Genomic DNA, 22,907 nt, shown 5'->3' on the forward strand with positions numbered 1-22,907 from the left:
AATCTTAATAAATGTGAATTCCTTAAAAATCAGATTCCCTTTTTACAGCATCTTCATTTTGGAAAGAAAGGAAAGGAAGAAGGTAGAAAGGGAGGAAGGGAGAGAGGAAGGAAGAGAGAAAGGAAGGAAGGAAGAGAAGGAGGAAGAGAGAAAGGAAGGAAGGGAGAGAAGGAGGAAAGGAGGGAGAGAGGGAAGGGGTTTCAAAATAAAATAAATTTTACTAGAGGTAAAATTGCCCAAATTTGAAAGAGCAAATCACCAGGTGCCACAGAGAGTCTCTTTAATTTGCTTTATTTCAAATCCAGTAGAACTAATTCTAGGTGAAATCATGAAGCCTGAAAAGGTTAAGTTTTGACCTGCTTATTTCTATAAATTTTGCTCATGGATTTCCCCAGTACTGTCTTCTTTGTAACTATTTCCTAGCTAGCTGGGCATGATAAGTGATCACTGACTTATACAACATGCACCATCTGGCTCACACTGATACTTGTTTCTTAAATGGTATCCGTATTTTTAAAAAGTGAAAGACTTTAAGACTTTCCTTTTATCTGATAAGTAGTCAAACAAATAGCTAAGAAGATGGAGAGGCAGAGAGAAAGAGGAAGAGGGAGAGAAAGAGAAAGGGAGGAAGAGGGGAGAGAGACAGGGAGAATCCTGAATTTATACTAATCCCACTCTCCAAATCCCTGGAAGTAATACTGAAAATATCAAGCGAGGTAGAAGTTCTTAACCTGGGTACAGTGATGAAAGGTCCATTTTTAGATTTTTTGAAAGCCCAAGACCCCAAAGTATTAAAACTATTGTTTTGTGGTAACATGATGGAAAGGCAATTGTGTTGGTAACCATTTATACTTTCATATTAATATATATATTATATACATATATAGTATATATAATGTAGGCTTTTATTGCAAGATTATAATTTTTCAGTATAGTAGGTGGATTGTATGAAATATTTCTTAGGCTTCAGTTTGATTTTTTAGTATGGGAGAGGGGAGAGAAAGAAATCAAGAGAACAGTCTCTAATCAAGTCTCAAGACAATCTGGACATTTTATTTTGAAACCTTTACAAGATATAGTCGGCCTTCTTAAGTTTTGCTTTTTAGAGATTCATTTGTTATGGCAGAGTTTTCTTATTGGCCATCCTTTATTTACAGTGCAGCATTTGATTGTTATGGATTCATATAATTAATGCAAGCAGTAAAAGTTGATGCTAGCGGATGGGGCACAATCGTTTTTCATACAGCCATCTCATGTAAACTGTGCTCTTGTATGGCATAATTCACCTTTGAACTTGGAGAAACTTTGTGTGCAATTTTATAACATATCTCCCTCCAATCCTTCTATTGGCTCTGAATGGAGTACTTATAGCTAAAATATAAACTCTTAGTAAGAGTGATACATATAATTTCTACCTTATTTCTTATTGCCAAGCATTTCTTATCTTTTGAGCTGACAATAACCAGTATGTCACAGATCCTGTAATTCTTATGTTTTTATAGCTAAATCAAAATACCTTGTGAAAAGAGCAAAAGGAGATGAAAGAAATTGGGTAGTCTAAGAGAAATTTTAAAAATAATTACTTGTATGGAAAACAATAAAGGAAAGAAAGAATTTTACTAATGAAGTTGGAACTAAGATGAAAAAATTTGGGAACAGGAAAAGTAGAAATGACTTCTGTTGGAGGAGCAGATCAGTCTCTTTAAATGTGCTTCTTTGTGAGGGCACCTGGGTGTCTTAGTCAGTTGAGCATCTGACTTCGGCTCAGGTCGTGATCTCATGGTTTGTGAGTTTGAGCCCCGCATTGGTCTGTGTGCTCACAGCTCGGGGCCTGGAGCATGCTTTGGATTCTGTGTCTCCCCCCTCTCTCTGTCCTTCCCTAGCTTGTGTGTGGGCTCTCTCTCTCTCCCTCTCAAAAGTAAAGAAACATTAAAAAATAAGTAAATGTGCTTCTTTGTGTAAATGAATAGAATCCCATAACATAAGAGAGTGTTTAAAGTTTATAAATGTTTTGTAGATGTTTACTGACGTTACTGAGAAACATTATTCTTTAGCTAAAAAGAAAATCAAAAGCAGACTTGTTGGTCAGGGAATATGAACTGTATATAGGTACAAAATAATTTTAGTTAGCTTTAAATCCTTTGGAGAGAAAAAGATCAAACTAATAATATTGAAATGATGAAATCAGTATTCTTTCTATTAATAATCATAGAACTCTAACTCAAGTCAGCCTAAATAAAAAGAGACCTGATTAAATCAGATAGATAATATCTGTGAGTAGCTTTGGGCATAGCTGGATTCGAGGGCTCAAAACACGTTATGGCCAAGCATTTCTCCATATTTCAGCCCGGGTTTCTCCAACACAGTGGCAAGATTCCCACTGCAAGTTCAAACTTCTAGTCAATATTCTTAGCACCCCCAATTGAAAATGCACCTCTTTTCCCAACAATTGTAAAAGAAAGAAGTGGCTGTCAATGGACCAAGCAGGGTCCCCTGCCCATCTTTACACGATTCTCTATGGAATACCCTCATTGGCTAGGCCTGGGTCATGGTCTTGCCTCAACATTATTGTCAAGGATAATCAGGATACTGTTGACAGAAGAAGGAGAAGTGGATATCCGATGAGCAAAAAGTGTTTACCACAGTAAAGTTATAAACGTAGACTAGTAATAAACAGGAAGTGATTAACTGTGTTCAAGGCTGCTATGCTTAAGAATCAAGGTAAACTGCATGGTGGCAGTGACAATGTAGCCATTTAGAAACCTGGGTAATGACTGTGACCAAATACTTAGTGAAAACCAGGTTTTTGTGAATATGGTACTCTTCAGATTTCTTGAGAGACAGAAGAGTGAAAATCAGGGAATGAATCATAAAGTTCTCAGCTTGATTTGTTTAATTTATTCATGAAGACTTTATAAAATATGCAAAGGGAAGGGGGAAAGCTGCTTCTTGTACTATAATTAAACAGACTTACCAGCAAGCTTGATTTTATTTTCCTCTGTGGTAAGGTCTGCATCAGGGTGTGGTCGCTAGTGAGCTCTTGGTGTATTTTTGGCTTCAAAGGATCTAAATGTAGGTGTATATGCAATTGCTTTCCATTGGCTTGTTAAGTGAGGCTGGCTTCTAGAATAGGGTCTAGCAAAAAAAATCTGTTCTAGTGCCAAAAATCTGTTCTAGGACAAAACAATGTTGAGGGGTATTTGTGACTGTCTTAAGGCATGTGTAAAATAGAAGAAAATGGCGGAAAATTAAAAAAATGAAGGAAGGGAGAAAAAGGGAAAGCAAATCAAAAAGAGGTGGGCCTAGCAGAGAGTGCCAGAACACCACGAGCAGTGAGCACAGGGTCCCATGGTTCCACTCATCCAATGACTTGGCCTTAAGCAAGTCAACAAATCTGAAACAACAAGTTAAGTCTCACGTATTTCTGAATGACCGCTCTTAACTCCTTTCATCTGTGTTTCGTTTGCTTTCTTGTTATTCCTAGTCTTTATTGAGCATCCGTGGCTCCCTTTTCTCTCCGAGACGCAACAGTAGGGCGAGCCTTTTCAGTTTCAGAGGTCGAGCGAAGGATATTGGCTCTGAGAATGACTTTGCCGATGATGAGCACAGCACCTTTGAAGACAATGACAGCCGGAGAGACTCTCTGTTTGTGCCACACCGACACGGAGAGCGGCGTCACAGCAACGTCAGCCAGGCCAGCCGCGCCTCCCGGGTACTCCCCATTCTGCCGGTGAACGGGAAGATGCACAGCGCCGTGGATTGCAACGGAGTGGTGTCCCTGGTGGGGGGGCCTTCTGCTCTCACGTCTCCAGCTGGACAACTCCTTCCAGAGGTGAGGCCAGTGAAAACTGCAGCCACTGGGAAGGGACCTGTGTGGTGTAGGCGGGAGGATGGTTTATTTCCACACGCAAGAATTTTGTAAGGTCAGTCGTTAGGGTTGGTTCAGTCCAGCTGTGAACTTCTTTTGTCAAATTGTTCTATTTAGAGTTTTCTACAAATTATACAGGTTGGGTCTCATAAAATCTAAATAGAAGTATTCATCATAAAACGGGAAGAAGAAAAAGATATACTCAGAGGCCCAGGCGTGTGAAACTTGCCAAAAAGCACAGCAATAACTTATCAAACATAATGTTTAATTAATATAATAGAACATTAATATGATAGAATGAGATGCAAGAGATTATATACTCAGCTTAAGGATCTTGTTACTACTGTTCCATCAAAAGGAGAATTTGATACTTCACTTGAAGTAGATACTATCATTAAAGACATCTAAATCCCGCCCTGCAACATTCTTTTTCTTTGCAGGTCAGAGTACTGTAACATGTTTAGCACCCACTCAAACGACCCCAGCCATTGTACCTTTGTGTGGCAAAGAAGTCACTCAAAGTACCTGGTAGGGTCATGTATTGTCATTTTTAGAACAGATTTCGATTTTCTATATTACTATCATGATTTCTTTATGTAAACAAAGAGACTGTAAGTCAAGAATATAAAAAAGAGTTTTGACTGAAGTATATATTAGGATAAGGGTATAATAAGGATATATTATTGACATTTTCATTTGTAAAACGTAAGGTGCTTTTAAGCTTTAGTATTAAGTAAGAATTTAGTCGCTGACATAAAAGTATTCAAGCCATGTCATTTGGTTGTATTTTATAGTTTGCCAAATCATATTAAAATCTTCTTTGTATGCCTTTTTTAATACAATCGCATTTATTATAGTTGGACAAGCTCTTTAAGCCACAATAAAATCATACAGAGTCAGCTTTTAGTCACCTAGTAGAGGAACTTCTTAACTTGGGTTACAGAAATAGCCATTGATCACTTTTTTTCCCATGGCCTCTGCCCCCACTTTCTCCCAAAGAAATGTCCAAGCTTCCTGGATTCAGATAAAATCGTGAAAAAGTAGAACTCTGCAGTGAAGGAACCAGGAAGAATGGAGAAAGAATATCAACGTCTCTTAAAAAATAAGCGTAGCTGTGTACCAGACACTGTCCAGAGCACTTTACATGTATTAGTTCATTAAGTCCTCACCACAACCCTTTATCATAGTTACTAATATTATCCCCATTTTACAGAGGAGGAAACTGAGGCCTGTGCATGGTGGAACTAAGATTTGACCCCAGGTATGCTGGCTACTAAACCTACATTCTATCCATTCTTCAGTATTGCCTTCCTTTGATTTTTTTTTTAACTTTCTTAAATGGACAATAAGAAATTGCTAAGGAGGTAAACATTTTCATTTTAATCCAGTGTTGCTCAAAATATACTACTTCACACTCAGACTACCTGCATCAGAATTCCCTGGAATGCTTCTTAAAAATGGAGATACCTCATTTCCCTCTCCCCCAACCCCTGGCAACCACCATTCTGCTCTGCTTCTGTGAGTTTGATGGTCAAAGGGTACAAAATTTTCATTAACCAAGATAAATAAGTTCTGGATATTTGTGGAGCATTGTGCCTATAAGCTAATGATACTGTATTGTATACTTAAAATTTTGCGAAGCTGATAGATCTTGTGTTAAGTGTTCTCACAAATAATAACAGCAACAACAACAATAATAAAGGGTGTGGGAGGAGACTTTGGAAGATGTTGAAGTTGTTTGTGGGCTTGATAGTGATGATAATTCATGAGTGTATACTCATTGAATTGCATACATTAAATATATATGGCTTTTTACATGTCAGTCATTCCTCAATAAAGTGATTTAAGGGAAAAAAAAAAATGGAGATTCCTGGGCCGATTGAGACTTACTCAGACTAAAAGACTGAAGAGAACCAAGTCAGGGAAAGTCCTTCCTTGACAAGCATCCCACATGATTCTTACACATAGTAAAGTATGAGCATCACTGATCTTGATAAATGTTAATTGAACAAACAAAAACAAATCCACAACTTTTTTGCATAAATACAAAGAGAATCTCAGAAAATAGCATTTTCAGTAATTACTATAAGACTCCTGCCCTATCAGAGAGGGTAGGATAAATCTCTGAAGGCAATTTGGAACCCATTTGAAGCAGAGCTTAGCGAGATCCTTTTATTTCCCCCTCTGTCCTGTCCATTCTTCAATCCTGTGGTCAGGTGCTGAGAAGCACCCTGTGGTGCAGCTGGAGCTGAAGGTGTAGATGAAGGAGTAGGTTTTCAGAGACTGCAGAGGGGGAAATGAGAATAGAAAATAAACAGCTGAAAGCGCCTGGGTGGCCAGTCGGTTGAGCATCTGACTTCAGCTCAGGTTGTGATCTTGGGGTCTGTGGGTTCGAGCCCCACATGGGGGTCTGTGCTGACAGCTCAGAACCTGGATCCTGCTTCGGATTCTGTGTCTCCCTCTCTCTCTGCCCCTCCCCTGCTCACACTCTTTCCTCTCTCTCTCACTCAAAAATAAATAAACATTTAAAAATTAAAAAGAAAAAGAAAAGAAACAGCTGAAGGCAAATGACCCCCTCCAAAGCACACAGTATCCTCTATACATAAATTCAATGGAAGCAATTTAACTTAAGAATTTCCTCAGTAATATCATTAGAGGTTCAGAAATCTATCATTAAAGATTAGACAGATCTAGGATTGCACGTATAGTTCTCTGTAGAGCAAAAGAGACTAGATGAACTGTAAGTGACTTTTTTTTTCTCAAGACATTGTTTCTCTGACCAGGCCAAATATTTTAATTTTTGAGAGATAACCTTTTGATTTAAAGAGCTTTAGTTTCATCAGAGAAGGGTTATTTTTTCTCATTAATTTTATTTCTCTTCTATGAAAAATTACTTTTAGAGTGACCTGTATAGATGTTTATCGCCATTAATGGCAATCATATCAGTTAAGTGGAAACTTTGCTTTTGAATATGTCTACATTACAGGTATGCAGATTAATAACATAATATTACTCATCCCACAGTAAAGTCAAAGTAGATGAACAGGACTCATATTGCTTTTTCAGAAATAGGGAGAATCCTCAGAGAACTAAAAATGACTTATTTGTTATTGGCCCTCAGATCTGCATTTGAAAAGTATGAGTTTTGCCCTTTCTTCCTGTGATAATTAATTTCATTGTTTGATCTCCTAAAGTAGGAATAAATTTCCACCCATGTTGAATCTTGGTGAGTTTATTTTGGAATAGAAAATCATCAAATCATTTTAGCATGGTTAAAAATCAAAGTTCCTAAAATTGGTGTTATTGCCTTAAATTAGAGTTTCAGTGCCAAGGATATGGGTTGTTTTGTGGGTTTTTTTTGGAGTTGTTTTGTAAATGTAAGACAGTTGCAGATTAGTTCTAATATTTTACTTTTATTGTTAAAGATGTTAGGAAATGCTACCTGTTGATGATGAACAAAAACATTTTACAAGTGGAATTCACATTTTAGAGGAACTGTTACTGATGAGTATTAGGGAAACCTTAAAACTTCTTTCCATACATTAAACCACATGAATATGTGTCTATAAAGGTCTAATAATTCAACCTGAGGGTAAATCAAGGAACAATGAGCTTGAATCTGAAGTCCTAGGTAAGATTGATTGAAATGCTAAAAGTCATCTGTATGATGGTAGGCATGATCCCTCCAGTCAAAAGCTCCAAGGGGGAGGAATTAAAGTCCAGCTTGATTGCAAACCCAGGCATCCCTGAAGGGTGAGAATCTGATGGGCTTTCAAACACTTCCCAAGAATGATGATTCCAGCAATGTCTTAATGAGCTATTCTCATCTGGTGGACATTTAGTTTAGCAGCACCTATTATAGGAACACTTCGGGTTTTGCTACCCTTAAGAGTAATAGTTATTTTATCTGAAATTTTATTTTCAGGGCACAACTACTGAAACAGAACTAAGAAAGAGACGATCCAGTTCTTACCATGTTTCCATGGACTTGCTGGAAGATCCTACGGCAAGGCAAAGAGCAATGAGTCTAGCTAGTATTTTGACCAACACTATGGAAGGTACGTCAAAAGCCTTACAGCAGAGCTACTTGGTGGTGCTTTGGTAATGATGAAAACAAAATACTTCCATAAATTCCAAGAAAATTCTTCCTGACCTTATACCATACCAGCATTATATCTCTTACCAGATAAAAGTAAAATCCACATACAACACATAGATTGTATTATCTCGAATAGATTTTTACATTTAGTCTCCAGGAAGCTAATGCAAATTCAAGATATACTTGGAATACTGCTTTTGTAGATTAAATTCTAAACTGTTGAAGCTTGTTGTGTGCATGACAATGAAAAGAGTAACATTATAAATATTTATTTTCATGATGATGCTAACCCATTTGAATTGTATTAACTGCTTAAGACACAAGTTATAAAGTCCTTGTATTTAACCAGAAATATAAATTAAAAATGTGGATTAGGATTCTATATTACCTCTTTGAAGCATTTTTTTAAAGAATTTTTAGAACTACTCTTGCCTCTCTCTGACCAGAATATTACAATATATCATCTCTTTATTTAGCTGCAGATTATATTTCTGAGTGGTTAACATATTGTTTAGACGTCTGGACCTTATAATGCCAAAATAAAGACTTTGGGGACAGCTTGATCTGTGATCAATTCTTGGCTCTGCTACATGTTAAATGTGTTAATTTATGACTCTAAACCACAGTTTTTCCATCAGTAAAATGCAGATAATGAAGTTTAGGCATAAGATTGTTGTAAGAATTGAGACATCATATATAAAGCACCTATGTATCTGAATTTAGAAGGCAGTTAATAAATATTATCATTATTGTTTTATTTTCATTGTTTTTGTTAATTCACATTTGTGTCTTTCCATGCTGTAAGTGAATTTAAATATGAACTATCAACTTCAACTACTTGGAAAATACTTTCATATAAAATATATTCTATCCTCCTCCCTTACCCCCTTCTCCCTTCTCTCCCTATCTCTGTTATAACTCCCTCTTTCTGCCCTCTCCCAAGCTGTATGTGTGTGTGTGTGTGTGTATGTGTGTGTAGACATGTCAAAGGAAAAAAAAAAGAGAGAGATGGTGAATGAGAGATGAGGCATAGGCACATGGCTTTCTTATTGTTAGTTATAGTTTCTCTTGGTATTGGATGGATTCTTGGAATAATTCTTTTCTAGTCTGAATGCAAAGATCCTTTGATACTAATACCAGTACCAAAGCCTAAAAGTCACAGCCAGGAAAAACTCACAGTGTAGATGGCCGAATATATCACAGCCATGTCAATATTACAAGACCCAATTTCTATAATATCCTACTGCAGTATCAGAAATCTTTTCACTGATTTCTATGGAATATTAAACTCAGTACGTTCTTCTCCAACCTCGCCTGCGTTAGCTTGCACTCCCTCTTCTCCCCCAGCTGCCAGTAGCTTGCTCCTCCCTGTCCCTCCAGGTAAATCTTTTGAAGATTCTCTGGTCTTCTGCTCCTTGCCATAGCAAAACCACTGAGAGGAAGCTGCCAGTGGTTCTGCTACCGATGTCAGCAGCATGTCTGCTCCCTAAAGCAAGAAGTAGAGAAGGAGACAGGGTAAGTCTAAATCAACAGTCCTACTTTGCACTTCTGATACCATTAAGTTTGAGCTGACATAAGAAATTACTTGAAAAGCATCAATCCACCACAAGATTGGACTTGTCCACTAATTAAGATATGGAGTTCAAAATGAGTGCACCCAAATGGCTCTCCATTGAAATGTATCTCAATGGAGTTGCCTAGGATGTCCTAGAAATATGTATAATTCAGGAAGCAGGAGACTGAGTGTTTGGTTTAATATCTGCAGAGCTTTGTGACTTTATACTTTTGTGAGGGACAATGGCAACATTTTCATTCTGTTTTTCGTTGGCTATATGGAATGTGGCATTGATCTATGTTGTTTGTTAGCAATACTTCACATACACATGCATACTAGAGCTGTCTTTAATATGGTCCTTCCTATTTTTGTTCCTGCTAACAGTAGAAAGGTTTCTTAAGTTGACATAATTTGCTTATTTGGGGATCTTCCTTCAAAGCTAATCATGGTTTAATTTACCTTTTTTTTTTTTTGGAACCAGGCTTGTTGATCCAGCTGGCTGGCATCTTTTGTTTTCCTTCTTTTGAACTACAGTCAAGTCTCCATTGTCCATGGTAATGAATAGCCTCCTATTTAATGAAATTGTTTGGTTTTCAAGTTTTAAATGCAAAAACCGCATAGAAATGTTTCCTGGTCACATCCATGGGAAGGATAGTGAGAGGGAAAGCTACAAACACCTGAGGAATTGAGGAGAGCCAACAAAATATCTAAACTGGGATGTAAATGAATCCCACTGCGGATAATCCACACAGGAATAATGGAGAAATGGCTGTCGTTCTTTCATGAGTGCTTTGTTTTGTTTTAAAATGTAAGATTATTTTTCTCTGTCTCTGTCTCCCTCTCTCCTGTCATTCTCTCTCTCTCTCTCTCTCTCTCTCTCTCTCTCTCTCTCTTTGGCATGAATAATTGAATGATTTTATTTTAGAACTAAAACAACTTTGCTCCACTTTTTCCTGGTGTCAAGATGAGCAACACTGGATGAATTTTCCCTTTTGAACTTTTCTCTGGTATATTTTTTTTTCTACACAATTCCTGTTTGCTTCTTTTTATCTACTGAATGACAAGTAGCATTTTAAAAAATAACTTATTCTGACTACACATAGACCAAGAGTCATTATTTCATTTCTCTTTTGTTATTTACTGTAAATGACATCTTTTTATTTTCAGTATAAGCATGATGTTATGTAGGAGTCTTAAAAGCATCTATGCAATAACTGGTGATTAATAATTATGTCTTGCCTTTGATTTATACCTCAACTCTTCTTTATTATTTACACAATTACATATTAAGAGAAATAGAATAAACTGTGCACTTGAAGAATTTTAATACCTAAAGAGATAACTGAAGAATCTACCTCCAATAGACTTCTGTTAAAAATAATTGGGAAATTAATCTCCTAGAGGGAAGTGGTAAACTTACAGCATTAGCTAATAGTGAATGTTTATCAGCAAAACAAAAAAATCATTAGCTGTGGTCATGTTTACCAATTCCATATGCTGTTTTCTCTCCCACAAAGTTTAGCTTCTAGTAAATTATACCAGGTTTGGAGGGATATTACAGTTGCTACTATAGTAATACTAAGGTAACTGATCAGAGTCAAATATGTCATGAATGAAAAAAGAATCTTTCCCTCTACTTTAGTGGTAAGAAATGGTGGTCTCATATTTAGCAGAGCAGGTAATCAGGTGTGAAGCAATAACACGGGCAGAAAACAAGTTCTCCAGTCTTTTCCCACTCAAGAGTTTATTAAAAGAACATCTTACCCAAGAAGATAGTAATCTCCCACTTCCTAATTCTCCAAAATTCTTTGCCAGTATTTACCAAGTTTCAGTATTTTGAATATCACCTTAAACAGCTGTGCAATCTCTCTTCTCTCTCCTATTTTTTAGTTGAAATGCTTCTTGAAACCATTGTACCTTTTTCTTAAATAATGTATGTTGATATGAAATTTTATAGGCTTGATACGATAATTACACATTTTAATACATTAAAATAAATTCACACCATGAAAATTTATGAGTTCTACATATGTTCCACCGAAAATCCTCTTGTATTTTACCAGTAGCACATAAGTCCCAGTTGAAACATTGATTTATGCTAACAGTGAGTATCCCAGTTCCTTAAGGTACATATTTTCTCTTCTTTTGTGCCCTCTAGTTAAATAATGAAATATAGAGAAAAACAATCTTGATGAGTTCAGTATGCAAGTCTGTATTTACAAGGCTTATCTGGAAACTTTTTAACTAAGACTGGTGACACTGACAAAAAATATCTCATTTTGCCTCAAAACACATACCTAATCCAAGAAACTGAGATTCAGTATGATAACTGATAAAGATTTTAAGACATCTCCTGAGAGGGATTCTTTGATAACATATATGCATCTGGCTCTATCTGGAACATGGATGAGCTTAACCCAAGTCCTACCCATTAGTTTTGGATATCCTTGAAGATAATTTTCAGACAGTTTAATATTGCAGATAGAATCTTAGAAATTCTGTTTAGCCAAAATAGATTTGGAAAGTTCACTAGCCTTTTTGTGGCCATGTTTTCTACAGCAAAACTATGATAGGTGAAACCTGTTCCACAACCAGATTAACCCATTAAGGCCTTTTGACAACTTTAGATTTCTAAAAATTCACTTTCAATTTAAACCAAATGCTGCTTAATAGAAAGTAAGCAGTTTTCATGAGTATTGTAACTTTTTTTTTTCCAGAACTTGAAGAATCCAGACAGAAATGCCCACCCTGCTGGTACAAATTTGCTAACATGTGTTTGATTTGGGATTGCTGTAAACCATGGTTAAAGGTGAAACATCTCGTCAACCTGGTTGTGATGGACCCATTTGTTGACCTGGCCATCACCATCTGCATTGTCTTAAATACTCTTTTCATGGCCATGGAGCATTATCCTATGACGGAGCAATTCAGCAGCGTGCTGTCAGTCGGAAACCTGGTAAGACTCACTGAGGGTTCCTCTTCCCACTGAAAGAGTTCATGATTGCTTTAAGGAATTTCATATATCGCCCTCAAGTTAAATATGAATTAATTGGCCATGTAAACCTGGACAGCAAAAGTTTAACATCCCTTTTTCAACAACAAAAAATATATTGCTACAGTTAAGGAGTGGGAAAGAATTAAAAATTTTACGTACAATTTGATTTAGAATTAAATTTAAATTGCCCATCCATTAGAAAGATTATTATAGGGCATCTGGGTGGCTTAGTTGGTTAAGCATCCCACTCTTGGTTTCAGCTCAGGTCATCCTCTCCTGGTTTGTGAGTTCGAGCCCCATGTCAGGCTCTGTGCTGCTGGTGCGGAGCCTGCTTGGGATTCTCTCTCTCCTCCTCTCTCTCTGCTTCTCTCTGTCCCTCTCTGTCTCTCTCTCTCTCTCAAAATAAATAAATAAATTTAAAAAGAAAAATGAGGGTCGCCTGGGTGGCGCAGTCGGTTAAGCGTCCGACTTCAGCCAGGTCACGATCTCGCGGTCCGGGAGTTCGAGCCCCGCGTCAGGCTCTGGGCTGATGGCTCGGAGCCTGGAGCCTGTTTCCGATTCTGTGTCTCCCTCTCTCTCTGCCCCTCCCCCGTTCATGCTCTGCCTCTCTCTGTCCCAAAAATAAACAAACATTGAAAAAAAAAATTAAAAAAAAAAAAAGAAAAATGATTATGAATTATAGAGGACATTGGTCTATGATAACAAGATTCTGTGTATTTCTCAGGTATTTGGAATAGATTCTTAAGAACATGACTACATTTGTCAATCAAACTGTAAAATATACCAAGTTAGATAATTTTGAAATATAATTTATAAACACCTGAAGATGAATTCTTTTGGGAGGAAATATCACATAGAGATTATTTCTGTGTGAATTTTTCCCGTAAATTTACGAATTTATAATGATGAATTTTTGCATACATTTTCACTTAAAAATTTGTGTTAACATTCACTGGCTATATGGTAGAGGGATAGAAAGGAAAGTGATCTTCCACTGAGAAACAAAATGAGGGCACCTGGGTGGCTCAGTCTGTTAAGCATCCGACTTTGGCTCAGGTCATGATCTCACAGTTCCTAAGTTCAAGCCCCATGTCGGGATCTCTGCTGTCAGTGCAGAGCCCACTTCGGATCCTGTCCCCCTCCATCTGCCCCTCCCCCCACTCACTCTCACTCTCTTCCTCTCTCTCCCTCTCTCTCTCTCTCAAAACTAAGTAAACATTAAAAACATAAACAAAATGAATAAATTCAGGCAACAAAAATATATTGATACCAATGTAAGTGGCTTAAGTTCTCATGCACCTCCCAACCTGAGAAATGAAATTTACATGAGCTCCCTCTTTCTAGGTTCCCATAAATTCAGTCCTAAGGTAGATACTATGATTGTCTGTATTTTACAGTTGGGGCAACTGTACCCATGAGAAATTGGCAGAACAATGGGAGGTCTGAACACTATTTCAGAGACTCTGAAAGCTATTTCAGAGACTCCTACAAACTGTGGTCAGAAATCATAGAACTGGAGGGTAGGAAAGGACAATAACATTACCTAGTCCAAATTTTCACCTATATAAGAACCTCTTCAACATTATTTCTAAAAAATGAGAAATGGATGAAAGAAACTTTATGGAGGTGGATATTAGGAAACAACTCAAATGGGAATAAGCAAAAATAAAGGGAATTCATTACCTCAAGTAGCTAATGTCCATTTGGGCACAGCTCCATGTTTTCACCTATCTAGATTCTGGTTCTCCAGCAATGTCATTGGGAGTCATTTTCTGACCCTACTTCTTCCCAATATGTTTCCTTCATCTCTGGCTGGGTATTCTATTGATGGCAGCATTCTACCAACTTTTATCTTACACCTGAGCAGAAGGATTGTGCTTCCTAACTAGTTACTTTAACAAAGGTCTAAGAGTAGAATATTGTTGGCCTGGTTGTAGTTACACGACTATTTCTAAGCCAGTTAGTTACTCTTATTCTAGAGTTAGAATACCCTATTTGAGTACACCAGTACCATTTCTTATCACTGAAGACAGAGTAAATGAGTGGATTATAAAGAGAAAAAAAAATCTAAATCTGACATTTCTAGGAGAGTAGATGCTGGAAAGACAAAAATAACAAATGGACAATTCAAAGTGGAACTTGTCTTTATGTGTTAAGGAAGGCAAGAATTGCATTTTGAGATGAATCATGGAATAGTGGAAAATATATGGACAGGATACACATTCTTCTCAAGACATATAAAACATTACCCAGGATAGGTTATATGTTAGGTTATAAAATAAACCACAATAAACTTAAAAAGATTGAAATCATACAAAATACTTTTCTGACAAAAATGGAATTAAATTAGAAATCAATGAAAAATGGAGTGCCTGGGCGGCTCAGTCGTTTTAAGTGTTCAACTCTTGATTTCAGCTAGGTCATGATCTCACAGTTCTGTGAGATCAAGCCCTGCGTTGGTGTCCACACTGATAGCATGGACCTACTTGGGATTCTCTCTCTCTGCCCCTCCCCCTCTCACGCTGTCTCTCTTTCTCTCTCTTTCTCAAAATAAATACATAAACATTTTAAAAGATGACTCTTTGAAAAGATCGGCAGAAATGATAAATCTTCACCTAGACTTATAAAAAAAAGTCAGGAATGGGGTGCCTGGGAGGCTCAGTCAGTTAAGCATCAAACTTCAGCTCAGGTCATGATCTTACAGTTCGTGAGTTTGAGCCCCATGTCTGTGAAATTGAGCCCTGCGTCTTAGCTGGCAGTACAAAGCCTGGAGTCTGCTTCAGATTCTGTGTCTCCCTTTCTCCCTTTGCCTTCCCCCACTCACACTGTTTCTCTCTCTCTCTCTCTCTCTCTCTTTCTCTCAAAAATAAATAAACATTAAAAAATTTTAATAAAAATTTAAAATAAATCAGGAATGGATAGGGGACATCACTATGGGCCTTACATAAACAAAAGTTTAAGGAGTAGTATGAATAATTTATGCCAACAAATTAATAGCCTACATGAAATGGAAAAATTCCTAGAAAGTAACAAACTACTGAAACTAAGTCAAGAAGAAATAGAAAATCTGAAAAAACCTGTAGTAAGTAAAAATTGGATTAGAAAAAAAAAAACAAACTACTCCTACAAGGATAGCCTAGGCCCAGATAGTTTTATTGGTGAATTCTATCAAAGTTTTAAAGAATTAACACCAATCCTTTGCAAACAGTTCCAAAAAATAGAATAAAAAGGGACACCTCACAACAGAGTTTAGAATTTGAAGCCAACCAAGATAGAGAAACTGAACAAACACTTCAAGCTTTTCTTTGAAACCCCACATGGTCTGCACTTCAGAAGTAAAGACTATGCCAAAGAATTAGAATTCAGCTAGGACAAAGAATAAACCAAAATCATTCTGCCCTAATCAAATATAAAACATAGCTACCATAAATTCCAGGTGGCCAACCTGTAACCTAATTGCCTGATAAAACAAAAATCATTGTTGTTCAGAGGAAAATAATTGATCAGAATTCTCTACAACACATCACATCACATAAAAAATTGCATGATATGTGAAGGAAATAGGAAAACGTGTCTTAGTTAAGAGAAAAAACACTCAATAGAAATAGATCCAGAAATGACTGAATTGCTAGCATCAACATAAAAGGACTTTAGAGGAGCTATTATAAATGTGTTTAATGCTCTGAAGGAAATAAATGGTCATAAAGAATAAACAGATGGAGAGTATGAGCAGGAAAAAATGAAAACTATAATGAAGAATCATCTAGACATTTTAGAACTAAAAAGAAAAAATCTTAAAATGAAAAATTCATTTGATGGGTTTTTTAAAAAGCAGACAACAGAAGAAAGGGTTGCTAAACTGAAGCAAATCAATAGAATGATCCAATTTGAATGGCAGAGAAAAACCAAAAAGAAAAGTATACTGAGTCTTCCTAATCTGCAAAATAACATCAAATGGTCGAATATTTGCATAATGGAGACCCAGAAGGAGAAAGGTGAAGAGTAGAACAAAACAAATATTTGAAAAAGCAATGGCCAAAAATTTCTCAAAATTGGTGGCAAATATTAATTTAGACATTTTGAAATTAAATTATAAAATTTCAGTGAACATCAGCAAGGATAAATTTAAACTACATTGGGCAAATCTTAGTCAAGCTGCTGAAAATAAAAGAAACTTTTAGAAACAGCCAGAAGACTGGGGCTGATATCTCATCAGAAATAATTCAGTCCATGAGAAAATGGCCTGATGAAAGAAAGAAAAAAAGAAAAAGTTAACTTACTATTCTGCAGTGAAATTATCCATCAAAAGCTAATGTGAAATGACTTTAACATGAACAAAAGCAGAGAAGTTGTGCCAGAATTGTGCTACAAGACATCCAAAGGAAGTTAGTTCTTCAGGCTGAAGGAGAAAAGCATATGAGATGGAAAATTGAATCTGGGAATGATGGTCACGCAACATTTAAAAATGTAGGTAAATAGAAAAGACTGTCTTTTTTCCTTAATTTCTTTAAAAGACAGCTGATTTTTTAAAGCAAGAGTTTACAGTGTATGTAAGTGTAAAATATATGAAAAGATTAGCACATATGATTGGGTGGCAAAAAGATTGCTTAGAAAAGAAACAAAAAGTGTTACACAGTATTTAATACCTGTAGAATATGCAAACAATGGAGGTCTACTCAACAATAAAAGGAGAATAAGCTGGTAATGCCTGCATGGATGAATTTCAACCTGAAGTATTCGAGAGATATTTGGAAAAGTCAGTAAGACTGTCAGGTTTCTGAGATAATCACCAAGTTTGAGAGTGAGTTCATTTACTGAGTTAGTATCAAAAGAGAAGCAAGATTGTGCAGAGAAAATTTTAAGGTGAATTTTGGATCTGTTGAATTTGAGATACCTGTAAAATAGCCATTCAATGAAAGTATTGAATAAACAAGTGGGTATATATTTCTGGACCTCAGGAGATGTGCTTGAATGGAAAAATAAATCTCAAAGTGTAAACTTATTGTAAAAGGAAAATTAGAGTAAGAATTTCCAGGACAGAGAGACCTCTGAAGAAATCCAATATCGAATAATTTGTTAGAAGAAAAGCAACTGAGAAGTGTCCAGGGAGGTGTGGATCACTGAAGCCAGGAACAGAAAATATTTTAAAGAACAAGGAACAGTAAACAATGTGAAAAAACTTCTGAAGAGGTAAGCAAGATAACTGCAAAATTTTCAATTGAATTTAGCAATGGTGATGTTGGTGGCTATGTTGGTGAAATTGGTTAAAGCAGGTTGTGTTGACTGATATGTTGTAAAGTTGAAGAAATGGAACTACTGAGTATAGCAAATACCCAACCTCTTAAAGAAGTTGGGCCAGGAGGAGAGGATGTACAGGGGGTAGCTAACAGGGGAAGTAGAATTCAAGGAGAGTTTCTTTGATGATGCTGGTGGTAGAGAAGGACTGAGTGTCCATTGCTCCCTATAAAATCCCAATTGGAAGCAGTCAGTAGCAAGAAGAGATTAAAACTACAGGTTAATTGAGAAGATGAATTCTTTGAGAAGACCAAAGGAGATACAGAACACAGGCAGAGAAATTAGAGCAAAGCATGGGTTTGGATACAAGTAGTTAGGTAGATGGAACACTGAGAAAGTTCAGGTTGGCTGACCTCTGTTACCTCTCTGTGACGCAGAAGTACTGAGAGTGAAAGATAAGGAAACAGTTGAAGACATGTGGAGGAGAAAGGTTGAAATAGTTGTAGAGTAAGGAAATAGAGAATGGAGAATGCTGCTTCTTTTTGGTCACGAAAATAATTTTTATTTTTAGTATTCTTACCATCAGTAGGGCTGGTGGTGACCATGTTTATTACAGCTAATGTGAAATATTCTTAGCACAAGACAGAGCTGAGCAGTTGACCATAATTATTTAACTGAACCTTTCATGTAAGATAACTAAAATGACAATATTAATCTTATTGTCTTAATTCATGTACTCCTCATCACTTAATAAGCCTTAAATATAATAAACAGTTAAATATTGATTTGAGTACAGACCATTTGAGGTTACTGATTTGTTGGACCTAAACCAGTTTTTAAAATTTGTAATTGGATTGTGGTCTGTTGGGAGGCAATAATTATTAGTGTTTTCAAGAGTAGTCACTTGTGTAATAACATTTCTCATTTAGGTCTTCACTGGGATCTTCACAGCAGAAATGTTTCTGAAGATAATTGCCATGGATCCATATTATTACTTTCAAGAGGGCTGGAATATTTTTGATGGCTTAATCGTGAGCCTTAGTTTAATGGAGCTCGGTTTGGCAAACGTGGAAGGATTGTCAGTTCTCCGATCATTTCGGCTGGTAAATTAACTGGGAGTATCCGTAATGTTTTTATAATTAATGTAATCAGATATCACTCTTATCTAGTAAGAATTATAGGATTTCCCACAGTTACAATATTATTTGAATACATTTAAAAACACACTGGATTTCTCCACAATCAGACAGTACTTTGATCTTTATCAGAGCTTTCATGGATAGATGAAGTTCATTCAAATGAACAGCCAACAGTTCTGTCTTTAGTGATTGAATGGCAGGGCTAATGGGGAGGGAGAAAAAAAAAAGGATTCATATATAAATCCAAATCACAATTAAACAACACAATATTCATCTTTCAGTTATGTGGAGTTAGCCATTCATAAGGCTTGGCTGAGATTTAGGATGAGCCACCTTTCTCTCAGAGGCTCAAGAATTATGGACTTGCCCACTTTGCCCCCATAGAAGTCAAGACGTGAGACTGGGTAGAGTAGACAAGAGAAGATGATAGAGCTTCCCATGCATTTGCCCCTTCAGCCAACCAGGAAGTCACCAAATCCAATCTCTAAGAAGAGTTGCCTATATTATGTTTTATTAATTTTAAACAAAGTCTTTTACTTGATCTTTATATTCATCAGTTCACGAATCTTTTAAATTAAGAGACAAAATATCACTTGGCGCATTTCCATTTAAAGTGTGATACGTTTTATCATTTGAGTTGGCTCTTTTTGTGATTTACTTTCAAATAACAGAGGTTGTATATAATTTGTAAAGACAAGTTCCTATCGGTAACTTATCTTAATGGTGATTAGGTTCAAGAGTTTGCTGTGAAGTCTTTTGAGAATTCCCTTACTGCCTTCAAAGATCAAATTTGAGTTGAGATCCTTACAGCTAAGGTCCTTACCTAGTCGTCTAGATAGCTATGGATCTAATTTGAACCTAGAAGGATGCCAAATAACAACAACAGAAATGATTAGAAATGATTGTATAACAAGTAGTATGGGCAAGTACTTTAAAGTGTTTAGTAAATCTTTGTGATGATTGTGATTCAGTTTGGGGAAGTAGGAAGTGATAGGAAATAATATCATTAGTGTTTTGCTTAGTATGTAGGCTCTTTTGCATTAATTATTCCCTGGCAATAAATTAAACATTTTGATGCTTATATTTTGTTCCTTTGGATCACTTATATGCCATTAAATAACGCACTACTCCTGGCCTGACATTTCCTGAAACATCAGAAATGAAACGCTGCTGCAGTTGAACTATAAATGGTACTTTAGAGGATTCCATGAGCTAATAATACAACCAACATGTCAAGTACAGTGGTGCAAGCCATTTACACACTATACTGAGTTGATTTATTGTCACTAAAGACATAAGAGTTGACAAAATATATATATTTTACTTAAGTCCAAGTATTTCTTATTCAAATAAAGTAGTTCGAGTAATCCCCCCTTATCTGTGAGGATATGTTTCAAGACCCCCTGAAAATGTAGATAGTACTGAACCCTATATATACTGTTTTTTCCTATACATACACACCTGTGGTAAAATTTAATTTATAAATTAAGCACAGTAAGAGATTAACAATAATAAGTAATAATAAAACAGAACAATTACAACAATATACTCTTAATAAAAGTTATGTGAGGGGCGCCTGGGTGGCTCAGTCGGTTAAGCTGCCGACTTCGGCTCAGGTCATGATCTCGCGGTCCATGAGTTTGAGCCCCGCGTCGGGCTCTGTGCTGACAGCTCAGAGCCTGGAGCATGTTTCAGATTCTGTGTCTCCCTCTCTCTGACCCTCCCCTGTTCATGCTCTGTCTCTCCCTGTCTCAAAAATAAATAAAATGTTTTAAAAAATTAAAAACAAAAAAAGTTATGTGAATGTGGTCACTCTTTCTCAAAATATCTTACTGTATTGTACTCACCCTCTTCTAGTGATGATATGAGGTGACAAAGTGCCTATGTGATGAGATGAAGTGAAGTGAATGACGTGGGCATTGTGACAAACTGTTAGGCCACTATTAACCTTCTAACAATATGTCAGGAGAAGGATCGTCTGCCTCCAGACCATGGTTGACTGTGGGTAACTGAAACCACAGAAAGTGAAAACGCAATTAAGGGCAGGGGGATTACGGTGTAATAAATCTCCTATAAAATACAGCCTGATGTTACAGCCAACTAAAGATAACAGCAAGATTAAAGCAATCTAAAGATTTAAAGAAATTAGTTGGTTTTTCTCTTGTACCTTGTATAATTTGTGTTAACTTTATCTGTACCTGTGCATCTCAAGTACACTACAAAATGTATCTACTTTGGGCTTCTAAGTAATGACAGCCTCCACTTCTTTGAAACAGTTTCTGCTAATTAATCACCATCAATCTTAGATATATCAGTTTCCCATAGAAAAACAAAAAGAATATTACATATGCTTATGTAAGATTCTGGAAATTTTGGTGTATCTTATTATTAAAATGCCATTAAGAACTATATAATGTAATTGTTTTATTTACAAAATAGTCTATTTTAGAATGAAAAATAATGCATGGTATTAAATAACTGATACATTTGCTAGATAATAGTTTGACACACAAATAACCCACCACCCTACAATTAAGACAGTTATGCTGTAGATTTTCCCTGTAAATAAATTTACAGATTCTTTAGAAGGCAGGGCAGTAATAGCCTTCTTGCTCTTGTTTCCAGCTCCGAGTTTTCAAGTTGGCAAAATCCTGGCCCACCCTGAATATGCTGATAAAGATCATTGGCAATTCTGTGGGGGCTCTAGGTAATCTCACCTTGGTGTTGGCCATCATCGTCTTCATTTTTGCTGTGGTCGGCATGCAGCTCTTTGGTAAGAGCTACAAAGAATGTGTCTGCAAGATTTCCAATGATTGTGAGCTCCCACGCTGGCACATGCATGACTTCTTCCACTCTTTCCTGATTGTGTTCCGCGTACTGTGTGGAGAGTGGATCGAAACCATGTGGGACTGTATGGAAGTCGCTGGCCAAACCATGTGCCTTACTGTCTTCATGATGGTCATGGTGATTGGAAACCTGGTGGTATGTAGTAAAAATATTTTCCTTATTTTCGGTAAAAGACAATATAACCATAAAAATTATGTTCAACAGATGAATGTTTTATGTTTTTGGCCTTTTTAAAATCAATCCTCAATTATTCATTATTGCAGGAACCAGGTATAGTTTAGACTATGGAGACCCACATAAGTCTTCTTTAAATATTTGTTTATTCTTTGTTTTTAACTTTTTCCAGTTTTATTGAGACATAATTGGCATATAACATAAACTCTTAAAATACCTTTTGAATCAAAGTTGTTCTTCGTCACTATACCTCTTACTATTCCATGGAGAGAGACATTTCTGGCTTTTACCTTTCAGTTCTTGTATTAAAGCATGGATGTGTTACTAAGAATAGTCACTCATTTTGTTTATAAGTATCAACAACAGTATCACTTGAAAATGTTTCATATTCAGTTCTCCTACAAATTGGGGTTAAAAATTAATGATGATCTCAATCCATTAAACACGCATAAGTTATTTGGTACTTAGAAACTATAGTGTTGGCAAGTAACATTGACTCAAAAATCACTTACCATGTCTATATCCAATGAACCATTCTCAACACAACTTTACTGATTCCTGGAAGCATGGAAAAGCTGATAAAAAAATATATATGACGCAGTGATATGACTTACTCAAACAAGATTAAAATAGAAAGTATCTAACACATGTCAAAAGTGTAAAAACAAAGTACTATATATCAAGTTCACTAAGTGGAAACATTGCTTTACAATGGCAAGGATAATCAAGGAAGGCTTTGTCAAGGAGTTGAACCTGAATTATCCTTAATTAAGATGTAAGATTAGGTTGTTAGGAAGAAAAGTAGACTGTCCCAAACCAAGCAACAGTGGACCCAGTGGATGGAGAAGAGAAAACAATAGACTTAATGAGGGGATCAGGTTCTTCTACTTTAAATATTAGGTAATTATACTGAGTTTCATGATTAAGTCCCAATCCAGAGGCATAGAACAAGGACTGACATAACCAATATTTTAAAGTATATAATTTATAGACTT

At 36.3% G+C, this 22,907-nt stretch overlaps 1 protein-coding gene across 6 annotated transcripts in view; it reads left to right on the plus strand.

The window, feature by feature from the left end:
- The window catches only part of LOC112861323 (sodium channel protein type 2 subunit alpha), a 140,548-nt gene that overhangs the window by 77,235 nt on the left and 40,406 nt on the right, over window positions 1-22,907 (plus strand). For all 6 annotated transcript variants that reach the window (XM_086718795.1, XM_086718792.1, XM_086718796.1 and 3 more), the window contains 5 exons: window positions 3,485-3,832; window positions 7,794-7,926; window positions 12,240-12,478; window positions 18,682-18,855; window positions 21,517-21,873. In XM_086718795.1, coding sequence (XP_086574921.1) covers window positions 3,485-3,832; window positions 7,794-7,926; window positions 12,240-12,478; window positions 18,682-18,855; window positions 21,517-21,873 — 1,251 coding nt within the window. The remainder of the gene's footprint in view (window positions 1-3,484; window positions 3,833-7,793; window positions 7,927-12,239; window positions 12,479-18,681; window positions 18,856-21,516; window positions 21,874-22,907) is intronic.

The sequence above is a fragment of the Puma concolor genome, chromosome C1, assembly GCF_028749965.1.
Source record: "Puma concolor isolate L17-30 chromosome C1, mPumCon1.1.hap2, whole genome shotgun sequence".
Lineage (NCBI taxonomy): Eukaryota > Metazoa > Chordata > Mammalia > Carnivora > Felidae > Puma > Puma concolor.